This window comes from Aethalodelphis obliquidens, unplaced genomic scaffold (genome assembly GCF_003676395.1).
Source record: "Aethalodelphis obliquidens isolate GAN/ISIS:26980383/991018 unplaced genomic scaffold, ASM367639v1 scaffold13, whole genome shotgun sequence".
Taxonomy (NCBI): domain Eukaryota; kingdom Metazoa; phylum Chordata; class Mammalia; order Artiodactyla; family Delphinidae; genus Aethalodelphis; species Aethalodelphis obliquidens.
In genome coordinates, this window is record NW_020837957.1 from 8,606,467 (window position 1) to 8,631,247 (window position 24,781).

Genomic DNA, 24,781 nt, shown 5'->3' on the forward strand with positions numbered 1-24,781 from the left:
TAATTCATTTACTCCTTCAGGTTCTTGAATATTTAAAACATTTAAAATATTAATAACATACCAAAAGAAGTATCAATATTTACATTAAATTGGAATTCATATTGCTCTATAATATTTTCAATGATATTATTCATAATTACACAAAATAAATAATCCTCATGGAAGAAACTTAAGCAAGTATATTATACTTTGGCTATTGCACAGCAAGCAATGCTTTTCTTTCAGAGTGTGGGATACTAAGAAATACTTCGTAATATTAAGCTGGAATAATAAATGATGTGATGCTTTAAAAGTACATATAGCACAAATCATTTTCAAATGATTATTTTCTATTAACAACCAACTGATATATTTTATTTAGCAACAGAGTTTCTTAAATCATGACAATTCAAAGTTCATAAATCATGAAACTTCTTATTATAGTATGTTTTTAAACAGTAAGGATATTACATATCCCGTTCCCCATTTCTGCAAAATAGAAATGATCATGTTTGTGATGAACTCACAGTATTTTCATTTTTCAGAGACAGCTTACTAACACAGGATGATAACATAAATATACATATGTCAGGTTACTATAAAAATATAAATTATCAAAGATCAGTATGGTTCAGATAACTTTGTGGAACTGAAAAGACCGTGTATTCTCTATAGTTTTCTGTGAACATTTTGAGAAACACTCCACTTCAAAATCAGGAATAGTTTATGGTTATAACAATTTGTTGGTTACTCAGCTTCTGAAAAGCACTAAAACTAATTGTAGGAGAAAACATTAACATATATTTCTTTCCCTTCCACTAATCCTTGTGTTTGCTCTTCTTTTTTCATTTCTAGTCCTTCGGAACTAAGACACATTAGAAATAAAGTACCTATTTTAGTAAAACCTTAAGTTGTATTTCAAAATACACTTTTGAGTAAAAACATTATCTATGTGGATAAAATATTTTGTCCATGATCATTTACTTACTATTTTATCTTGTTTATGGCATGTGAAATTCTCACTATCTCAAGATAAACATCTAAAGAAAGCCAACCAAGAGTAAATTCAATCTAAATTAATCTATGCTGAAATATAACACATCTTTAAAAACAAAACACAACAAAAACTAAGTTCTACCAAACCAACTGTCTTCAGTCAGAAGACATTTTTAGTGGATCCTATTATTTATATGATTTTTCCCTTTTCTCAGATCTAAGATATTTTTCTAAGCACATATGGAATTCTATAGGGATTATAAAATTCTCCAACACGCTGATTATTTTGGGGCCAAATTTCCTGTGTAAGGATATTGTGTAAGGAACATGTCACATCAGGCTGAGCTCTATAGATAGGAGCCAAAAGGCCCTGGGAGCATTTTGGCAGCCCTGTGTTACTTACGGTTGAGAGGCAGGCTCGCATTGGTTGTGCCTAGCTTGTTGACAGCCACACAAGTATAGTTGCCGAAGTGCTCCTGTGTCACATTGGTAACAGTGAGAATGGATCTTGTGCTAAAATTCTGAATAATAATTCCTTGTTGGCCACTGAAGAGCCTAAAGGACAAAAATAAACTCTAGGTAAATACGTGTTGTGAATACCATTTTTATCTTAGATGGGGTTGTCATGGCAACACATAGACAGTTTTGACCATGCTGCTGTTAGCATATAACATGATAATAGTGCAATTATATTTCCTTACAGTAGTAGATATTAGGGAAGAGAGGTTGTATGACAGCGGTAGACTGTTCCCATGGGATTATTTGTGCTATATAACAAACACAGCTTAGATAGCCACATGTCCTATTCATACATTGACTTGTATTTTAGAAAATTAAACACACTACAGCAATGGTATCTCAACTGTTAAAGTCAAGAAAAAGTAAAGGGAATTAAATATAACGATTCCTTTAAAAACACAAACTCATGATTTCTAAAAAGTTGGCTAGAATATGTCTTAGCCATCTCAGATGATATTATTAGGTAACTTTCATGAAAGTTAATCCTACAACTGTGGTGGGATGGTTCTGAGTCCAGGGTCAACACTTACTGCTACTTTGTAGATATAACCCAGACAGATGACTTGCTGTTAAACCTAGGAAAAGCCTGCAGTATAATACTGAGGATCGTATTTAAAGTTGAGTCTTATCTTTGCCACACTTTACTAATGTGTTTCGGAAACTCCTTTAACCTTTCTGGGCCTCCATATAGGATTCAGTTTTACCTGATTCCACCCTGACTACTCAACGTTCTCGCTCCAGACTTACCAGCAGAGGCCCCTACTCTCAGATAGGCCGGCATAGCTCTACTGTTTTCAATGCTTGACAGTCTCGCTTTTGCTTCACACTTTTCCTGAATCTTCCCCCAATGGCCACCATTCCCTTTTATCTCTGAGAACCAGATTCCTCCCTCCTCATTTAAGTCTGACCTATGTCCTATCTCTCCTACTCTACTCTCCTTAAACGACTCTCCTCTCTCTGTCTCTGCCTCTTGCTCTACATGTTGCTCTCCAAATTGTTGTAGAATTTATAAAACCAAAGCCATATTCTTGCGTTGTTCTCTCTAGCAGCTTCCATACATACGAGTCTACCCAAATAAACTGAATTGTTTTAAATTTCTTAAAAGGCAAGGCCATATGGACATACTTCATTTTATATTTGAGTTCTACCTAGCACTTTAATAGTGGTATCTTGGATATATAATACATAGTTCATAGGTCAATGGAGTTCGGGTGACAGCCCCACAACACAGGGATTGTTAAGTCCCCTTCAGTGGCCCTGTCAAAAAATTCTCTCTCTAAATATGAATTCTGCTATAATGAGATGCCAACCAAATAATAACTTCTCCCTAACTAACCCCAAAGTTTATTGTGAAAGAAATGTGCTGATCACAATATGTGATATGTAAGCTCATAGCTCAAATGGCAGTTAGCTTTTCTTCTTTAATGTGTTCAAGTCTTAGTACTAAATATTTATTTAATCATGAAGATGCTAATAAATGGCATTCCCCTGAGAGTTTAGGTTGAACTCCTTTGCATTATGTTATGTGACTTGCATCTGAATTTAGATAAAATATACTGTAGTTAAATGCAGATTAAAATAAGCAACCATGCTTGATCATCTGGGAATTATTTGTATTTCATGTAATAGCTGAATTTGGCTTATTCAAAACTCAAACTTTAATCAGATTAATAAAACGTTGAGTTGAATAAATATTAAAAAACTTTAACTTGAGCAATAAACCTAATGACCTCCAACTCTGACACAAGAAAACAGGTTATCAAATATCAAGGATATGACAGCATTTAGTCATCTGTCTCATATTGCAAATCTATCAATATTTATGCTAAAATCCCACAATGGTTATTCCCTACTTTTCTGCATCACATCAATACATTTATTTTTAACCAATTAGTATATGTTATGTATAAAAATTCACAGTTTCATTGTCCTGCAAGCTTCAGCATTATGGCTTAAATCAATTTGCCCATGTCTCTGCTATGGCTACATTCTCCAGAGGACTCAGCAACTCCCAAGACTATTAAACCCCTTTTGTGCCCCATCTCCCAAAACCAAGATTCATTTTGCTACTAAAGAATTGAGAAAAGATTAGTTAGGGTCTTCATTTGGCTAGGCTCTGGGGAGGAAATATCAAGGGAGTGTAATCAGTTACTTCACAGCACTGTTTGCTTATGTTCCTTATGGCTGTCGTTCTGAGTTGGGTTCCAATTCTCTGCCCTTTAACGTGTCTGAAGGCAAGCCCCAGATGGTGCTAAATCATGCAGTGCATCCATGCTCTGTGCATGCAGACCCATTCCTGGCCCGTGTCCAGCAGTGTTATGTGAATTCTTACCAAAGTGGCACATCAGTCACACTTTAGCAGCAGCAACTCCTGCTGCTGCGATCAGCCTGGCAGGTGATTATGGTCAATAAAAAAAGGAAGGCATCTTCTCTGGGGGAATGTTCTTCCTCTAGAGGACGTTATCTGTCTGAGATGACTGGAAGAGTCCAAAGCTTCCATTCTTCCATAGTTGGGAGTTTTAGAAGTACTGACTCATCAAGCACCATTTAAGAACCTGTCTTCACCTGGTAGATGACTGGGGCAGCATTTCCAAAGCTGACATTGAGGGAGAGAGACTTCTGAGATGATGTATATCTCTGGAAGGTGTATTTCTGTGATTTTCCTACAGAGATCCTGGGGGTAGTGGTAGATGGAGGGTTTCTCAGCTATTTAAACCAATTCTGAAAATAGTCGTTACTTACTACAAAGATGAGTTCTATACTAGGTGATTAGGGGGTAAGCTGGACAACACATAATCTTTGAAGATCTTTCAAGAAGAATCAGATATATAAACAGGTGTTTACAACAGCGGGTGGTTTAGTCACTGTGGGGACCCTTTTAAGATGAATACGTCTACCCTTAGGTATTAGATACAAAAAAATTGAACCATGCCTAGAAATCCCATTATGTATGACCCTAATGTAATTTCACTCCTTGACTAAAAACAAATAAGAAAAGAGCTCTTTAACTGATGACGCTTTTTTTTATGAAACAGACTTATCCTAATATGTTTGGATATAATTATATTTTCTGAAAAGAAAATCATTCTTTTTTTATCAAACATGTATTTGACAAACTGAATTGTTATTCTGTGTTAAAGAAAATCCTTGACAGGCTTCAGGCATGTGCACATGAGCCTATTCACAGGATGACCCTCGTCCCACTGGATTTTTCATATTTATCCCAGACTTGCTTGAAACCAGACTTCCTTGCATCAGTGATGTGAAATCTGAAAGTGACAACTCAAGCAATAGTTAACAACACACCTTGCAATGAAACCAGGGAACTAAATCCAGAATATTGCCTTTTTAGGAGTTCATTCTCTCTTTTCCTAAATACTTAACTCTTTCAAGTTATAAAAGAATGGTTCTTATACTGACTTAGATTATAGAATGAGAGATGTTTTCTTATAGCCCCTACCCTCAAAAAGAGAGAAACAAATTCTAATAAGCCAGGAATGAAATATGGCATTACTTTCCTCAGCAGGAGATCAGAAACATATAGTGGTTGCTTAGAAATGCCTGGTCGTTTTTATTTTTTGCATTTTTACCATTCAGTGGACCCCATGTATATAAGATTCTTCTATTACTGTGGACTCTGCTGTCCTCTACCCTCTGCCTCCAATAGGAATTTGTTCCAAACCACTATGATCTGACTGTGTCCTCCCAAAATTCATACATTAAAATCCTAAGTCCCAAAGACAATGGGGTTAGTAGGTGGGGTCTTTGTGAGGTGCTTAAAAGTCATGAAGGTGGAAGCTTCATGGTTGAGATGAGTACTTTATAAAATAGGCTCCAGAGAGATCCCTAGCTTCTTCTGCCATATGAGGATACAATGAAAAGTCTGGGACCCAAAAGAGGACTCTCACTGGACCATGCTGGCACCCTGATCTTGGACTTTCAGCCTCCAGAACTGTGAGATAAATTTCTTTTGTTTATAAGCTACTCAGTCTGTGGTATTTTGTTATAGTAGCTCAAATGGACTAGGACACATACTGAATACCATTGCCCTCCCTCTTCTTTCTTCTGTCTTTTGCTAATGTCTCATAAATCCGTGCACTGCAAGCTATTTGCTTTGCCAGCAGATGCAGCCAACTCATAACTGACATAACCTGACCAACGAACTAGCTCTGAATTAGAATAGTTCTTTACATTTTTTAGTGTCAGTCAGAAGCACCACGTGGAAAACATACTAATAATGACGGTACTTCTATTTCTGACACATGAAATGTTAACAAGCTTCAGAATCATAACCTCTCTTAGGCAGTAGCTATCTAGGATGGCCACAACATAACAACAGCAGAACTGACCACATAGCCATTGGCACTGATTGTTGAGGGTGCAAAAATAAATGGAGCAGCTAAACCTGACCTCATTAATTTTCTATATAAATCCAGCCTCACTACACATTTTGGGACTATTGTTTATTATCTGCTTTCCCAGATCAGGAGTAACAATAGATATTTCTAGATAAACAAACTTTCAGGTGCAAATAGTCACAGAAAAACTTCATTGTTGGTATAGGAAACATGTGTGTGTCAGACAACAACACTGTATTAAAATAACTTGAAATCGGAGTGGGAGAGGTGTTCTTGAATGATAATAGACCTTTTATCAGACTAGAATTGCAAAAGAACAGGATAATACTATATCATGTCGTACAACTGGATAAGATGAATACAGTCTTATTAATTGATATTTGGGTGGTAGCATAGGAAAGATGGAAGACAGTAGGGGAAGGTAAGTAGTTCTGGAGTCATAAGAGTTATATTTACAAAGGAAAGGAACGTTACTTCCAGCATTAGATTTCAGGCTTGTGGGAGTTCCAAGAAGTAGTATGAACTAAAGATATAACTCAAAAAAAAGAGCTTTAGAAAAAGTCATGGGTGATAGTAAGAACTCTGGTATGGTCTTAATGGAAATGAATTTTAATTTAGTTATCAAATGATGCGTAAATGCCTCTTATACTTGATTTAGGAACCAAAGGAAAAAAGACAAATATGACACAGTTACTATCTAAAGGACCTTAGCTATACCTGAAAATCTGAAGATGACACTGAGGTGGCATATAGGTCCTTGCACAACACACCTTATAATGCCTCTCTCAGTGATAAAGTTCCAGCTTAGGTATATATTTGGCTTTGAATTCATGACTGTATTTCTAGTCTTTTCAGTGTGAGCAGGAATGCTTATGTATATAGAAAATGTTAGCTATTCTCAACACATTTATGACTGAAGTAATCTAACATAAAAATTTCAACATTGTACAAAAAAAGTTTAGTGTTAAGAGTGTGGAAAACTGACATTTAAGCATTTTCAAATGTATAACAACTAATCTTAATAGCAATCCTAGAGGTAAGCATTATTAGTCCCATTTTACAGATGAGAAAAAAAATAGAAAAATTAAGTAAATTTATTTTCTACCATCTGATAAGTGGTAGAACCAAAATTCAAATCCAGGTCTTCTGACTATTGGTATCCTCCCAAAGTAGCAATTGATATATTCAGATCACCAAGTAGAAACCAGGATATTGTATTTGAGTTTGGAGAGACAAGTCAGAAATCATGGTTGGTTGAAGGAAATCAAGTTAAACCAGGGAATAAAAGCAGTGGAGCTAAATAACAAAGTGCTATGTGGCATTCATGCCAGGAAAGCCAGGTTCAATCCATAAGGTGAAACTAATGGGGTAGAAAGTCAAACAAAAATGTAGGGTCCAGTTCAGCCAGCTGTCTGGAGATTTCCCTGGACTCGAGGCCTTTTAACCATCTATTATGGGCTTAACTCTGTCCATCAGTGCAGCATCTTACAGCAGGTGTCTTTAGCCTCCAATGGAGTCAGCCTTTCAGACTACTCACAGTCCCAAGATGAGAAGCATGAAGTGGGCTTTCACCTCCCTCCTCAGGCTACCTTCCTTGACACACACACACACACACACACACATACACACACACACACACACACACCCCTTCAGCATCAATTCTCTTTTGTTTTTCTTCCCCTAGGTTCACTAAATATTTGGGTGGTAGTAAATCTCTCCCCACAGTGTATATGCATGCTATATCAAGAATGACAGAAAAAAATAAAACCTAGAAGAGTGTCAAGAATGCAACATTTTTAAGTCCAGAATTGTCTCTAAAGTCCAAATTCTAGTGATGCTATGGAGTTACTTTGTTCTCTCTGACTTGGTCAAATCATGATTATAACATCAAATACGTCTCTTTGTAACACCATTTCAGTTGTAAGTTTTCATATATTTGTGTGACTTTTGATTATGTTCTATATTTCCCATTAGAGTGTAACTCCATTCAGTCAAGGATCCTGGTTGGTTTTGTTATTCATTGTACTCTAAATATGTAGTAGAGCGCTGGGCACTTAATAGTTGCACAGTAAGTAATTATTGCGTGTTCTACTGAATGAATTATGTCTTTACTTCTTTTTAATGCTTAGTTTTTTCATCTGTGAAATGGGAAAAATGAAGCCAATCTCAAAGTGTTGATGTAAGAATGTTTTTTAAATGTATAAAATGTAATATCTATGCATATATATATATATATATATATATACACACACACAAACATATATATCAAATGCAGTAGGCACTAGATATATGATAGGTGTTATTATTGTTCAATGATAGGGTCTGTTTCTTAGAACGGATACATTTCCTCTCAGAGGGCAGGAAAATATTAAAATATTGAGCTTACAGGAAAGTATTTTTAAAGAAAAGATCTAGGAGAGTGACTGAAAGGATCATGGCATCATGATTTCAAGATGTGCCAAACTCAGTATCAATTACATGCACATTATCAACCTCATCTAGGCTTTTCACAGACATGCAAGGTAAATTAAAAAAAAAAAAAGTAAAAAGAGGGAGGAGTAGGAACTGCTAGAAACCAGCGAGATATGAAAATTTATGTGAACATGCTGCTATAGCAACCTATTGGTTTACTGTATTGCTTGGCACTTAAGGCTCAAAAACAATGTATCATTTATTCCCAGGAACAGACTGAAGAATATCATGCATCGCTGTCTTAGCCCCAAGGGGTATCTATCTTTAGTTGTACATTTGAATAAATTAATGTTATTATAATATGTTAGGACATTTTAATGATTTTAGACTTTATTAGCCTATTTAAAATGTATGTCTTATTTATTTTATGAATTTTAATGAAATTAATAATTTTAGATTAGAGACCTTTGGGCTGCCTTACTTGTGACAGATTGATTTGCACAGGGAGGATATTGCCTTTTAACCCTACATCAAATAAACAAAGGCTACAGTGCAGGTGTCAATCTCCCTGACTGCAGTGAGTCCTGTATCCCTGACAACCTGGCCTTGACTAGATTTCTCCTCTCTGCTTGAACTGCTTTTCTAATATCAATGTGCCCATGATTTTAATGTCAAATTTCATCCCACAATATACCAACACAACCACTTTGCAGAGACCACGTTCACAAAGAAGAAATCCTGGGAAGTCAGAATTGAGCAACATATACCAGCTTCTCTTCTGTAATCACACATTGGGTTTACAGTGTTCCTCAGTCTAAGGGGATGACGCAATTCTACTAATATTCTCTTATCAATTTGAAAGTGTATTAAAATAAGAATGGCTCTACTTTATCAATATGAAAAGGCCACAATGCTTTCTTGCAACAGAGTGTGTTCCAAACACCATGTTAGATGCCGTGAACATGAGGGTTAACACAGCATCTTTGTGCTTTGACAGAGGTGAGCAAATAGGAGTACATCTGGAGAGCTTCCTCTTCTAGGAGAAAAGGTTCAGGGTATTTTCTGAGAGAAGGTGACATCTGAATTGAGACTAAAGGCCTAGTGGAAGGCAGCCAGTCAAAGGTAGCCAGGGTTGGGGTATGTGGAAGGGGCTTATAAGCAAAGCGGCCAACATATGAAGAGGCTTGAAAGACAGAGATCATGTCACAGTTTGGGAATTAAATATTTCAGGATGGCTAAACCCCTATTGTGAGACAGCAGAATGGCAAGATTCATAGCCAGAGAGGTCAACAGGTGCTAGAACACAAAGGCCTCCTATGCCATGCTGTGCTGTTAGGACTTGATTCTAGGGACAATCAGAAACCACTGGGGCTTCCCTGGTGGCGCAGTGGTTGAGAGTCCGCCTGCCAATGCAGGGGACACAGGTTCGTGCCCCGGTCCGGGAAGATCCCACATATCTCAGAGTGGCTAGGCCCGTGAGCCATGGCCGCTGAGCCTGCGCGTCTGGAGCCTGTGCTCCGCAACGGGAGAGGCCGCAAGAGTGAGAGGCCCATGTACCGCAAAAAAAAAAAAGAAACCACTGAAGGATTCAAGGACCAAGTGATAAGATCAAATATTTATTTTGGAAATATCGCTATGAATTTTAAGAACACAACCAAAATCCTGCTTGCTGGTGGACTGTGTATCCAGTATTAACACCCGATTTCAGAATGTCCCAAACCAAACTCAGCACTCAGATCTCTTCCAAATCTCTTTTCCTGTGCTCCCAGCCTCAGCTAATAACTTCACTATTCAACCTTGTTATTGAGATAGAAAACTTGGAATTACCTTCAAATTATCCTTTCCTTGTATTTAATCGGACACTGAAACATACAAATACTACCTTTTCTCTCTCTTGCTTTTAAACTGCACAACCAATACCCTAGTTTAAGCCATATTTTATCTTTCCCACCCATTCCTCCCAACTGCTTCCAGAAACATTTTGTGAAGATGGGGAGTAGATCATTTTACTATTCTTGCAAAGCCCTCCGATGGCTTCCCAATGCCTATGGAATCCAGCCCAAATGTCTTATCATGACATTTAAGATCCCTCAAGTCTTGCCCTAAGAGACCTTTCTAAACCTACCATCTATTACACCATATTTCACATCCTGTACCCCAGAGTATAAAAAACTCTCCACACAATGCTCAGATGAATTGACTGCGTTCTTTTCTTGCTAATGATTATTCTTCACCCCTTGCGATATTTGGAAATACTATTCATTCTTTCGTGCCCAGCACAAAAGCTACCTTTTCCCTGAAGCACTTGTTAATGCTCTGATCTGAGTTGAATGGACCCTGGCTGTGTACTTTCAAGGACTTAGGATTCCCTTAGGGTTTTCTTAGTACTTATTTCATTTTGGTGATTTTTGTAAGTTGTAAATTCTAAGTCAGGAGATGCAAACTGGAATTGGTCCACTTTCAACTTTGTCTGACTGGCCCAAAGTTTTCAATGTAATAATATGTATTTATGTCTTACATGTACATGTGCTCTCCAGTTCCCAGTAATTGAGATGCTCCCATTTGTTTCAGATATTTACCCTTTATCATCTTGGCCTTGGATGACCAAGTCATCACAGGGGTGATGGAGTTGTATTGATAAGACTTTGGTTGTAAAAAAGAGTGAAATATCATCAGGATTAAATTAATAAACTAACAAACAAACAAGCAAATACATAATAATGAGATAACATTAGAAATGCAAGTTCTTTCAACACAGGAATTTATTTCCTTTTCAAATTTTGCAGATTATCTCACAGATAAGGGCCCAATGAGAAAGAGTAAAATCTCAGGTCATCAGGGAAGATCATTTTTAACATGGGGTGGCAATGAGGCTATTTCTAGTACCATTCTAAATCAAAATATGTAACTGCTACTCTTATAATAACGGCCTTGCAAATGAGAGGATGAAAGGGGTGATGGGCAGGGGGTGTGTGTGTGTGCGTGTGCATGTGCGTGTGTGTGTGTAGAGAATTATAATTCTAGTCTCTTCCTAATAATCAAAAATATGGTATAAAATCTAGAAAAGAGATATCTTGACACAAGAGTCAGAAAATTAAGGATTTTTTTAAGATTTATTAATTTTTTTTTAAAATTTTTGTATTTTATTTTATTTATTTTTTATACAGTTATCCATTTTATACATATGTTAGGGTTTTTATTGTTTTTTAAATCACTTTATTGAGGTATAATTGATGTATATGAAGTTGTACATATTTTATATATACAACTCAATGAGTTTGGAAATTACTATACACCTGTGAAACCATCAATATCAAGACCATAAACATATCCATCACCTCCCAAGTTCTCCTTGAAATTAGATTTTACTTCCCATTCTGTACTTCCCTTCAACAAGTTATTTTACCTTTATGAGATAGCATTTTTCTCAGGCATAATCTAGTTAGAATTTTGCAAGGAATGGGTAAGTTAGTACATTAAGTTACATAATATGTGTTGTAAGACTGCAAAGTCAGCATGTAGGGTAAAAGTTGCATGTCATTAAAACTGCCCTTGACAATTCCCTAAATGTCCTTACTTTAAACTAACGTACTTTACAAGAGTCTCCAAAATGGAGGGCAAGTACTTCAAGGTGGGTACAAAGTGATCTGTTGGAGTATGGGAAAAAAATAATAAAATGTCCATTTATGTTGCATTTGTATCTCATCTTTTAAATTTTATCTGTTGTCGGTCATTTAATGTAAGCAATATACCAGTTCAGAAATGCATATACATAATTACAAATAAGTATGCATATATTGCTAGTTTTGCTAAGTTTCAAATTTTACTCATAGGGATATATGTTCCAAAAATGTTGTGGACCACTGCTTTACATCATTCTCCATGGTTGGGCACTGGGTGAAATAGTTGCTTTTTGTTTTAGAACGATGTTATATTAGATACCCATTTTCCACCTGAGAATCTCACTTAGAATGGAGAGATACACTATCAGAGGCAAATGAGAATGAAGCATGATTGAAGTTGTAGCAAGGAATATGTCTCCTATTGTACATCTTTAGAGTAGCAAGTCCATGTCATTTAAATTGTTACTATTATATATTTATCTCTTTCTCTTTTTCTCTCTTATGTAGCACCCAAAGCTTGAAGAGTTGACTCTACTGTAAGTGAAATGTAAAAATGCGCACATTTTGTTAAACTACCGTATATAAAAATGCTTGAAAATCATAACGTGTTATACAAATGCGATGTATTCATAACTTTGACACACATAAATTAAATGAAAAAACAGCAAAGAAGATACAGAAAAATATTTTAACTCATTTTTCTGGTCCCCTTGAAAATAAAAGAAGGAAAGAAGACCCTCCCTCTTACATTCATTCATCAAAGTGAATAACTCAGATGAAATTTATGACCCATCTAGATGATTCAGTAGTAAATAATCTAGAATAGGAAAAAGGAGAGGAAAGGTCACTCCACTTCACTATGATTTCTCAAGTTCACCTTACCTCTGTAAAGCCAATAGCAAAAAATCATCATTCCCTAAAATGAAAACCTAACCTGATTGAAAAAGGTCATCATACTTCTGTGTAATGTGAACCTGGCATTCTCTACCTGGTTGATTTTGGCATTTTTCTGTCCATTTAGTGGTACCTGTATACATTTTGTGACATGTGCATGCATGTTTTATGCACATAGATAATAAATCCTTTACAATAGGCAATAAGGTAATGCTCATCATATTTCCTCTGAAGCAGTGGTATAGACTGAACCATTAACAGGATTCTGAAGTGAGAGGTGTGCTGACATGTTATTTGTTGTAAAGAATGACAAAAATTCATAGACTAAATTTGAAATTCATTGCTTAAAAAGTCAAAATATTATAAGTTCTCATCATAAAATATTCAATTTTTAGATACATGTTTGTTTTTTAACTGATATATTAATCATTTTAATGTTTTATAACATATTTGTTTTTCACTTATGGATGAAATTTGTATTTACCTATTTGTAACATTTGTATCCCTATCTTAAATCATAACAGAGAATTAAGAAAGAAACCCTGTTGTGATTAAAGAATTCTAAAAAGACATTGCTACAATTGTCCATTTGCCTAAAAATAGGCAAAGTGAATAAACTATGTAGTATTTTATAAGACTGGAGCAGTTAAACTCATCATAAAAAATAAGAAGGCATGTCTTTCTAGGTTGCAGGCTTGGATTTGAGGAAAGCTAAAAACAATAGGAGGGAATTCAACTAAGTAAGCAAATAATAAAATTCTGATCTAAGACAAGATGGTAATACCATCTCCACAAAGTGATACAAAACCTATGTTTTTGCAATACCCATTTAAATGTTAGTCCATTAAAATTTAGTTTATGTTTTTGGTCTTAATCCTAAGTGAATGTACTGTTCTCAAGCTATAGATGAACTTATTTCATGTTATCAAAAACATTATTTACTTAGCATATTCTGAAGTGTCCTTTCACTGCGTATAAAGAATGTATTTCTTTTTATCAATCTTCTCTGTTATTAAGAAAAAAAATTTAAAATTTTGGTTCTCTGTGTAATTGAACTCTGAACTTTAGTTTTCCCAGTACTTAAAATGTTTTTATATAGAGAGTAAAATTTAGCCTATTAGAATTTTCCCTGCCAGGTATGCTGAAAGAGACTATAGTGTTAAAAAATGACCATTTTATACAAAGGGATATCTTAATAACAAGTATATAACTTTAGTCTTTCTCATGATGCTTACCCAAACAGTGCAATAGACTAAAGGTCAAATAGCTAATATTTCTAATATATAAACAATTACATCATCCATGAGGGAGACAATGTAACAGCCATCTTTGAAGATGGCATCTGATGATTCTCACCTCTTGATATTTATGTTCCCCTATTACCTCTCCCTTTTTGAATAGAGTCACCTTTTATAACCAATAATATATTGCAGAAAAGATAGAGATTTCTGAGACTAGATCATGAACAGCTTCTATGGTTTCTCTTGAATCACTAGTTCTGGGGAAAATCAACTGTGTTGCCATGAAGACATCTAGCAGCCCTAGTTATAGGTCTGTATGGTGATTAACAGAGGCCTTCAGTCAATAACAGGCACCAACTTGTAGGACATGTGAGCGAGCTACCTCAGAAGCTGATCCTCCTGCCCTAGGCAAGCCTTCGGAGGATCAGCGCCAGGTGACATTTGACAGGAACTAAGTCAAAGACCCTGAGCCATATCCCGCTAACTGCTCCTGGATTCCTGACCCACGGACACTGAGATAACAAAAGCTTACTGTTTTAAGCTGCTAAATTTTGGGTTGATTTGTACTTCGCAATAGATAACTAATAATGACAATGTATACGAGGGAAAGAACATGGGCTGAGAGGTTGACAAATCTAAAATGTGTCCCGACAGCATCTTTTAAGTGAGTGCTCTTAGACAGGTTAAGTCTCTTATGTTTCCGTTTTGCCATCAGTAAATTGAGGATAATAAATCATACCTCACAGAGGTCTGAAGAATAAATAAGAGAGAATTTAAAGGTCCTGGAAAGTGATTTATCCTCAGTAACGTTTCTTTCTTTTCTTTAAATTGTGCTTCATTTTGCAGGGTTTTTTTTTAAAGGCTTTCAAGCATATTATTCCCAGCACACAGAAACGGATTGTACAGGATGTGGAAGAACTATATGCAGAGATAAGATTAGAGATGATCAGGTACTTCCTCTTGTTTATTTGTTTGTGTTTATTTGTTTATATTTATTTGAACGAAGATCTGGCTTTGAAGATCTTGATTTAAGCGAGATGAGTTTTTATAAGCATCCCCTTAAGTATAAATGAAGAGAGTAAGTTATTTCTGAATGTTTTTTGTAAACCTCAAGTATAAAAGATCTCTAGGAAATAAAACTCAAGATCTTGTAAAAACTATGCTCTGCTCCGACAGTCTCTGTCAGCCTCATGCTCCTGGTAATGACCTTGAGGTCAAGAAAACAACTTGAAAACATGGTGTATCTGTTTCTTTTCTGTCTGGTTACCTTGACTCCATTATTTCTGTGTCTTTGATGAAACCAATTGGGAAAGTATAAGTGAGTGTTCGTACGTGCAGTCTTTCATTTTGCTAACTTGTAAATTACCTGCAATGCATTTACCCTGGCATTTAACATTGATATTTCAAATTATTTTTGATAGACTCTGAGGTCCCATGAACAATACTGGGTGCCATAGTATAAGGGTTAAATCCACAGACTCTGCATGAATATTTGCAAGACTTCCTGGGCTCAAATCCCAGCTCTGTCACTAACTATAGACTTGTGCAAATTACTTAAAAACATTGTGCTTTTGTTTCTCTTCAGCAAAAGGTGAGTAGTATCTATCTTATAGGTTTGTTGTGAAAATAAAATGGGTTAATGTTAAATATCAGGTGCTCATTACATAGTTTTTCTTTGTTTTTTTTTTTTTTTTTTGGTGGTACGTGGGCCTCTCACTGTTGTGGCCTCTCCCGTTAAGGAGCACAGGCTCCGGACGCGCAGGCTCAGTGGCCATGGCTCACGGGCCCAGCCGCTCCATGGCATGTGGGATCTTCCCGGACCGGGGCACGAACCCATGTCCCCTGCATCGGCAGGCGGACTCCCAACCACACATAGTTTTTCATTTTGATGAAATAAATATTTTAAATGGCCTGGGCCCTTTAGATAGCACGGTAGATGCTCTTAGTGAGTGTAACAACAATCATTCAGCAAGCAGAATTTTTCTCTCTCTTACTCCCTGCATATACTCAAACTTGCTTTTCTATAATTTTACGAGGAATTTATATATTCTAGTGGTATTTGAGAATTTGAATATTTCCTCAAATATAACTCTAACAAATGATAAATGTATACTTCATTCTGAAGGGAAAATATGTTTGCCTTTGATAAGTGCATTTGATTTTCATAGCGGCTAGATTTTCTCATGTGTGAGTGTATTGGGGAGGGGCACTGACTGGGGGCAATCTATCTACCTTTTTTAGCAGTGATTCTAAACTCCTTTGAAAATCTAATAAAAGCTATAGTCCATCTCCCCACTTGGAAAAACAAAAATCACTGAAGCTACGGCTGTGGACACCAATAGGCTCTTTGCTACCTTTGCTATAGGCCAAGAAAGTGGGCTGAGGATTGTTGTTGCCTGTTTTGACAATGGTCACTGAATTTAGGAAAGGGGAAGAGAGAGGTATAGCAAAAAAAATTATTAGAAACAAAATGGACTTTAGCAAAGGAGTTCTCACTTGTGCTGCTAACAATAATTCTGCTTGTTAGCCTTTAAGAAAGGTATGACACAGTTTCAAAAGTGACTTTGAAAGATATGTAAAATAATTTAAGTCAATTTTTAAGACTGTGCTTTGCGGAGAACCAGAGATGGGGAGGAGGGGCTGCAAGGACATCCTAATGGAAGGGCAGGCTCAGAGCAGATGGAACTGAGGCTCCATTCACCCTTACTTTCACAGATATTACATATTGGGCTTCCAAAAAAGATTGCATTTGAACAAAGGGTTTCATAATTTTCAAAGGACTGAGAACCACTCTCCCAGATGTTTATCTCTAAAGATCTTCACAAACTGAAGACTTCCTAGCCTGGATTATCAGAATCTGAGGAAGGTTATATTGCCAGATATGTAATCCTGTAACATGGGAAAAGGGTGACCACAGACCAGTTTATCTAATTCTAGGTATACAAAAATATAGGGGCTTCCAGGAAGATACAAAGATTTAGAATTAGTAAAAGCATTAATTAATTAGTAAAAAGAAGTAGTAATTGAGCAGCCCAAATTGTAGAAGAGGTTGCATAAAAAACAACTATGAAAATTTTTAGGTAAAACCACTGTCAGTTATCCAAAACAAATGAGATAGCTATGGGGATATCTTTTATTGTTAAGCCTGATGCTCAAAGAGAATATCTTTCATAAATCCTCTTTTGATTACAGTTTAAGAAACAAAATACCTGCTTATGTCACATCCATGCTCATCCATTGTGGCAACATCTAAGTTCTTATGTGATTTCACCTGTTTTCTGTTCAGACGTTTAGCTGTAATTAGTTATGAGCCATGACACTAATAAATAAACCCCATACGTATATGTTGAATAGTATGAGATTGCCAACATTTAGCCTTTTTGACTGAAAAATGGAAAGTTCATATGGTCCAAACTAACATTTTCTTGAATACATCCCTTCCCTAGTTTTGAAGCAAAAAAATATATATTATAGATAATACCCTCCCCTCTGCATTACATCTGCCATTTTACCCAGGGGGGCCTATTCTTCTTTGATGGCTTGATAAGAGCAGGTGAAGAGATCTGACTGAGCCCACTGGTTGAAAGTAAAGAGGAAGTCATCAAGTTCTGTCTTCTCTTGTTCAACAGCTCTTGCTAAGGCTTTCTGAAGCTCCCCAAGCTCCTCTGAAGTTAGAGTAGTCCTCAAATCCCCTTGGTTAGTCATTCAACTATGTATTTTATCCCTCTACAGTCCCTTTAGTGATAGAATACTTAAATGCCACATTCTATGAAAGAAAATGTTAAAATGACTTGTGGGAGAGGGAAGCAGGTCAAAGGGTTGAGGATTATCAAGGAAGCCAGGTGGAGTCCACAGCTCCGATTGCTTTTGGAGTGCTCTCATGGAAACTGTGCCCAAGTCCTTTAAGAGCTGGTTTATTTCCCAAGTAAACATGGTTGCCGGCAAGAGCAATGGTGTGCTGGCTCAGAAGGGAGGGAAAGAAACGAAATGCACCAGTGATGGGGGATTTGAAGGCATTTCTGAGATCATATAAACCAAAGTGGACATTTCTTCTGGATGCTGTTAGCTACTCATCCCCACCATGTGGGCCTCTTCAGTTTGCCTGCCCGAGAAAAGGCTGCTGAGAATCATTCAAGCCAGTTAAAGAAACTGCTTAAAGTAAATATCTGAAACACAAACACATTAGCTCAAAGTGCTTGAAACAGAGTAATAATCACAAGGTCCTTACTTCTTCTCTCCTTTGTACCATTCAAAGGCCGGAGGCGGCACACCTGCACCTTCACATCTTATCAATCCGCTGCGTCCCGGGGCCACAGTGCCAGATTTAATTTCCTGAATCGTAGGAGCAACTGAAAAAGAAACAAAGAAAGAAAGAAACTGCGGGTAAGTTAAAATAATCTTCAACCAAAATATAGAGCACACATATTTTTATTCCTTCTATATTCAAAGTAATCTTATGTCTGATAGGCCAATGCATCACATTTTCAGTGTTTTATGCTTCTCTTACGAAACTAGTCATTTTCAGCTTCATTTTTCAAGTTGGACAATAGATAAATGTTCCCAGGGAGTGCAGAGTAAATGCAATACATTTTGGCCTTGCTTCCTATTGGAAAATGGCATTGTTGAGGGGGACATTTCATCTGTACTCCAGTCAAACTACACTCCAATAATAGCTCTTATTCACTGAGTGATGGCTGGGAGCAAGTCAGGGGGTTTGGTGCTTTATGTTCATGATTTCCTCACAGAATACTCTAGGCGAGATGGCATTATCCCAATTTTACAGATGTGAGAACTGAAACTCAGAGAGGTTAAATAATTTGTCTAAGGTCACACAGCTACTTAGCTTCAGAGTTTGGATTTGACGTCAGACATGTTGACTCAAAGTCTGAGTTCTTTCCATATTCTGTGGTTTTCCCTACTCCCTATGCTTTAGCACATTAGTGATTTTTTTAAATGTGGTTCCTTCTACCTAGAATGCTATTCTTCACAATTTCTACAGATCCAAGACCCAAATTTAGGGGTCACCATTTCTATACTCTCCCCTGCTGCTCTGGCTGGAAATACCTTTCCCCTTTGAGTAGTTTATCTAAATCTCTCATACAACACACTTTCTATCTTGTATTGTAATTATTTATGGTTATGCCAGGCGTCTTTGTCGCTGCCTAAAGGCAGGGTAAATATCTGATTCATCTCTGCATATTCAGAGGTCAAAGCACAGTGCCCGGCACAAAATGATGCTTAAAAAGCTTCATTATATATAATATATATATATAATATATATATTATATATAGCATAGCCATTTTTTTTATTCATCAAATAGTTATTGAGCCATTGATACATACCAGGCCTTTCTCAAGACACAAGAAGTTAAACTCCCTGACATGATAAAGCTTACATTCTAGACGGGGGTGGGGTGGGGGGTGGGGGTGGGGGTGGGGGTGGATGGGGAGACAGAGTATCAGCAGTAAATAAAATAAATAATTTAAATAAAATGTTAGAAGAAATATCGTAAAAAAATAAAAGCATTAGAGCAAGGTAAGAGGAATTAGAGCAAGGAATGGGTTGCAATTTTATAAAAGCTAATCTGAGTAGGACTCATTGACAAGGAAAGATTTAAGCAAAGATGATGTAGATGAGTGAGTTTGCTATGTGAGTATCTGGAGAAAGAGCCTTACTGGTAGAGGGAACAGCTTGCAGTAAGGCTCTGAGGCTGAAGCAAGCCTGGTTCAGTTGAGAAATAGCAAGGAGATCAGTGTGACTGAAGCAAAGAGAAAGAAGGGGCAGTAGCAGGAGACAGAGTGTGATGGTTCATTTTGCGTCAACTTGATTGGGTCATAGAGCATTCAGATATTTGCTAAACATTATTTCTGGGTGTGACTGTGAGAGTATTTCTAATGTGATTAGAATTTGAATCAGTGAATTCAGCAGCATACTGCCCTTCCCATGTTGGGTGCACATCATACAGTCAATTGAAGGCCTGAATAGAAAAGGCAGAGGAAAGGAGACTGTCCCTTCTCTACCTGACTGCTTGAGCTAAGGTATCAGTCTTCTGCTCTCAAACTGAGATTTACACAACTGGCTGCCTGAGAAGGCCTTTGGACTTGGACCGAACTACACCACTGACTTTCCTGGGTCTCTAGCTTGCAGACAGTAGTTTGTGGGACTTCTCAGCCAGCTAAGAAGTGAACCATTTCCTCATAATATAATCTCTCTCTGTCTCTGTCTCTCTCTATATATGTACATCATATATATATATATCACATATGTATGTATGTATATGTGTGTATAGGTATGTGTGTGTATATAGATACACACATATATTATGGGTTTTGTTTGTCTGCAGAACCCTGAATAATATATGGAGCCAAAGGAGGAAAGATCAGATAGGACCTTGAGGGCCATTTTAAGGACTTGGCTTCTACTCTGAGTGAAATGGTGAACCACTGCAGAGGTGGGATATAATCTGACTTTTGTTTTAAAAGTATCACATCACTCAGGCTGCCGTGTTGAGAAGCGACCACTGCGAGGCCAGGATGAAAGCTGTTGCAGTAAGAAGACAAGTGATGTTGGGAGCTCATACCTGGGTGGTAGCACCTGAGGCAGTGGAAAGTGACCAGCTTTGGGGTCTATTGTGAAGTTGGAGTCAACATGATTTCTGGACAGACTTTTTATAAAAAATGAGGGTGATTTCACTTGACTTAAATAGAAAGTTAGAAATACCAGTTGATTGAGATGGGTTAGACTGGAGGTAGATGAGTTTTGGAGAGAAACATTAGGAGTTGTATGCATGTGTCATTTTGTTTTTAATAGACTATTTTTAGAGCAGTTTTAAGTTCACACAAAATTGAGTGGATGATGCAAAAATTTCCCATATACTCCTTTTCCTAACACATGGATAGCCTCTCCATTGTCAATATCTCCTACCAGAGTGGTACATTTGTTGCAAGTGGTGAACCTGCACTGACACATTATTATGACTTGAAATCATAGTTTACATTAGGGTTCACTCTTGCTGCTGTACATTCTATGGGTTTGGACAAAAGCACAATGACACATATCCATCATCACGATACCGTACGAAGTATTTTCACTGCCCTTAAAACCCTCCTATTCCTAAATTTTCCTATATCTGCCTATTCATTTTTTACTACCTCATCATCCTCATCAACCACTGATTTTTAAATTTTCTCCATAGTTTTGCTTTTTCCAGAATGTTAAATAGTTGGGGTCATATAGCATGTAGCCTTTTCAGCTTGGCTTCTTCACTTAGTAATATGCATTTAAGCTTCCTCTACGTTTTTCCATGGCTTGATAACTCATTTCTTTTTAGCCCTGAGTAATATTCCATTGTCTGTATGTACCACAGTTTATCCATCCACCTGCTGAAGAACTTCTTGGTTGCTTCCAAGCATTGGCAATCATATGTAAAGCCACTCTAAACATCTATTTTTTGTGTGGAACTAAGTTTTCAACTATTTTGGGTAAATGCCAAGAAGTGCAATTGCTGGATTGTATGGTAAGAGTATGTTTAGTTTTGTAAGAAACTGACAAACTATCTTCCCGCCAGCAACATATGGGAGTTCCTGTTGCTCCATGTCCTCACTAGCATTTGGAGTTGTCAGTGCTCCAGATTTTGGTCATTCGAATAGGTATGTAGTGGTATCTCATTGTTTTAATTTGCATTTCACTGATGATATGATGTGAAGTGTCTTTTTATATGCTTATTTACCATCTGTATATCTTTGGTGAGGTCTTTGGTCCATTTTCAATTGGGTTGTTTGTATTATTTTTATTGTGTTTTAAGGGTTCTTTGTATATTTTAGATAACAGTCCTTTATCAGATGTGTATTTTGCAAATATTTTCTCTCAGTCTGTGGCTTGTCTTTTTTTTTTTTGCGGTATGGGGGCCTCTCACTGTTGTGGCCTCTCCCGCTGCAGAGCTCAGGCTCCGGACGTGCAGACTCAGCGGCCATGGCTCACAGGTCCAGCCACTCTGCGGCATGTGGGATCTTCCCGGACCGGGGCACGAACCGGTGTCCCCTGCATCGGCAGGTGGACTCTCAACCACTGCGCCACCGGGGAAGCTCTGTGGCTTGTCTTTTTATTTTCTTGATATTGTGTTTCACAGAGTCAAAACTTCTCATTTTAACAAGGTTCAACTTATCAACTATCTCTTCCATGAATTGTGCTTTTGGTGTTGTATCTAAAAAGCCATCACCAATCCCAAGGTCATCTAGATTTTCTCCTATGCTATCTTCTAGTTTTATATGCATGTCATTTTCCATAAATATTTTCTTTCCTACCAATTTACATTTAACATAGTACATATTTCAAATAACACTATGGGAAACAGTTCAATACAACAGGAACCTAGAAGGTGCAAATACTAATTCATTCAGACAAAAGATCTGAGTAAGTGTGCACTTTGGATTTATTTTAAGTTTCTTTAGAAAGCAATAAAAAAAGAACAGAGTTTAATGATTTTTCAATATGCAGTGAAAGTGAAAATTGTAAACACTCTTACAACAGAATATTGCCTTTCATTTTAAAAATACCTGAGCAGAGTAATTTTCTGTTAAGGGTGATACTTCACTCTATTTCTCTGTGAGATTCTTATTCTTAATAGTAAAGGTTCAATTGGAAAAAAACTTGCAAATAAATATTTTTATAAAAGTGCTTGCTAATAACTTGGTGAAAAATAATAAAAAATGATTACCAGAGAAGTTTGAATAAGAAAATGTTATGAGATAATACACATACACACATTTATAAATACACAAATACAAACACATGCATATCTCTAACTCAATATAAGGAACCATTTGATAAATTTTAACTTTCTTTGTTAAGCAAAGATTCACATCCCCCCCTTATAAGGCAATAAAATTACAAAAGATATTTATAAATGAAAACCCTCTTATTGTCAATTAATATGATACTCTTTTGCTTGTGAGAAGTATAAGTAAGATTATATTTTTACTCTTGTTCTCATAGGCTTTCATCTCTTTCTCTCTGTCTGTCACACTAAGAGGCCATAATCTTTTATGATATCCAACTATTATTGAAGATGAAATAACATATGCAACAGGAGATCCATCACAAGCTTCTATTGATAACCTGGTTAGTTTAATTACTCCTTGTTTGTCAATGGGGCCATGACTCATTACAAACAAAACCATGAAATCCGGAACATTGCCTGAAAACCCAGGCATAATGAACCGAAATAAAAATCTAATTTGTCATTAAAAGGCTATTATGCAGTACAGTGTGCATATGGCTCAGCACTAGGTACCATACAAGTTAAAGGGGCATGATCATGTTGTCTAGGGGGTTCACAGGCTGCTGTGAAGGACACTGAAAATGGAGAGATACTAAAATGACATATGGAAGCCTAGATAAAGAACAAAACAGGAATTAACACTTGTGAATAAGAAAAAGGCCTAAGAGCATTTTGTGCGTTAGAGAATTAAAGGGCTATGGGGTGTAAGTAATAAATATGGAGAGGGAAGTCTTAAGTAGATTTCATTTTGAGGCTAAAATTATAAACTTGAACTTGAAAGCTGTACTGATTTTTCTTGGGGACATGAATGAACCCTTATGCTATTATTTTGCCTCTTCTGAAAATGACTATTCAAGAGGAAGAGGATTCATCCACTTATTTATTCTTCATTCCTTCATCAATTCAACAAGTATTTTTACTGAGGACTACATTAATGAAAAAATAACATTCCTGGCCTCACAGGGCTAATATTCTTGACTTTGTATGTGTGTGTACATGTACATGAATATGCAAACAGTAAATACATAAATACACAGTACAAGAGCCATATGAACTAAGATGGAAACTGAGCAGGGTAAAAGAAAAATGAATGCAAAGTGGGTTATTTTATATGATGCAGTTACAGAGCTCCTTATTGATAAGGCAATATTTGAGCAGAGAATTAAATGATTTGAGGAAAGGAATCATGTGGTTATTTGTAGGAAACTATTAAAATAAGAGGAAACAGAAAAGTCAAAGACCCTGAGTTGAGACCATTGAGGTAGAAACATGCTCAACAAGTTTGAGGAGCAGCAAAATGGTCAACATGACTTGAGCAGGTGAGAGGAAGAATCCAGAAGAGAAGGTTGGGTGGGTAGCTGGAACTCAGATTCGGAGGGTCCAGTAGCCCATGGTAAAGCCTTTGAATTTTATTGTAAGAAGATGAGGTTTTGGAGATTTTGAGCAGAGGTGGGACATGGTTTGATTAACATTTTATGCAGATTTTTTGGCCAATGTATGGAACATGTTCTGCATAGAGGCAGAAGAGGAAACAGGCAGAACAGCTAGGAAGCTGTTGTAGTAATCTTTAGGATGATGAGAAAATCATTGGCCAATCCACAGAAGAGGCAGGAATTGAGAGAAAATTTAATTAAATAGATCATTGGTCACATTGGACCTGAGTCAACTCATTTTAGTTAACTAGCAGTGAGAAGACATTTTTAGTGAAATTCCAAGTTTACACCATTCTGAACCACATTACTTTGTATAAATAAAAGAGTTATATGGCCACTGAAATGTCTAATAAAACCTAATAAGTTTCTTTTCTAGAGCACATCCTAGAGACTGTGATGTCCATATATGCCTTATGAATCTCTTATAGTATGGAGCTTTTCCAAATTTATGAGACCACAGAATTATAGAAAATTTTATATTGGAGTTCCTGTGGGCCTAATAATTCTTGGGATATATTCTGGATATGCTGGACAGTTGGAAAAGTA

The 24,781-nt window shown here is 36.6% G+C and overlaps 1 protein-coding gene across 2 annotated transcripts in view; it reads right to left on the reverse strand.

The window, feature by feature from the left end:
* Positions 1–24,781, reverse strand: part of NEGR1 (neuronal growth regulator 1) — a 911,825-nt gene that overhangs the window by 179,779 nt on the left and 707,265 nt on the right. For both annotated transcript variants that reach the window (XM_027114083.1, XM_027114082.1), the window contains 2 exons: positions 18,251–18,371; positions 1,379–1,530 (listed from right to left, as the gene is read on the reverse strand). In XM_027114083.1, coding sequence (XP_026969884.1) covers positions 1,379–1,530; positions 18,251–18,371 — 273 coding nt within the window. The remainder of the gene's footprint in view (positions 1–1,378; positions 1,531–18,250; positions 18,372–24,781) is intronic.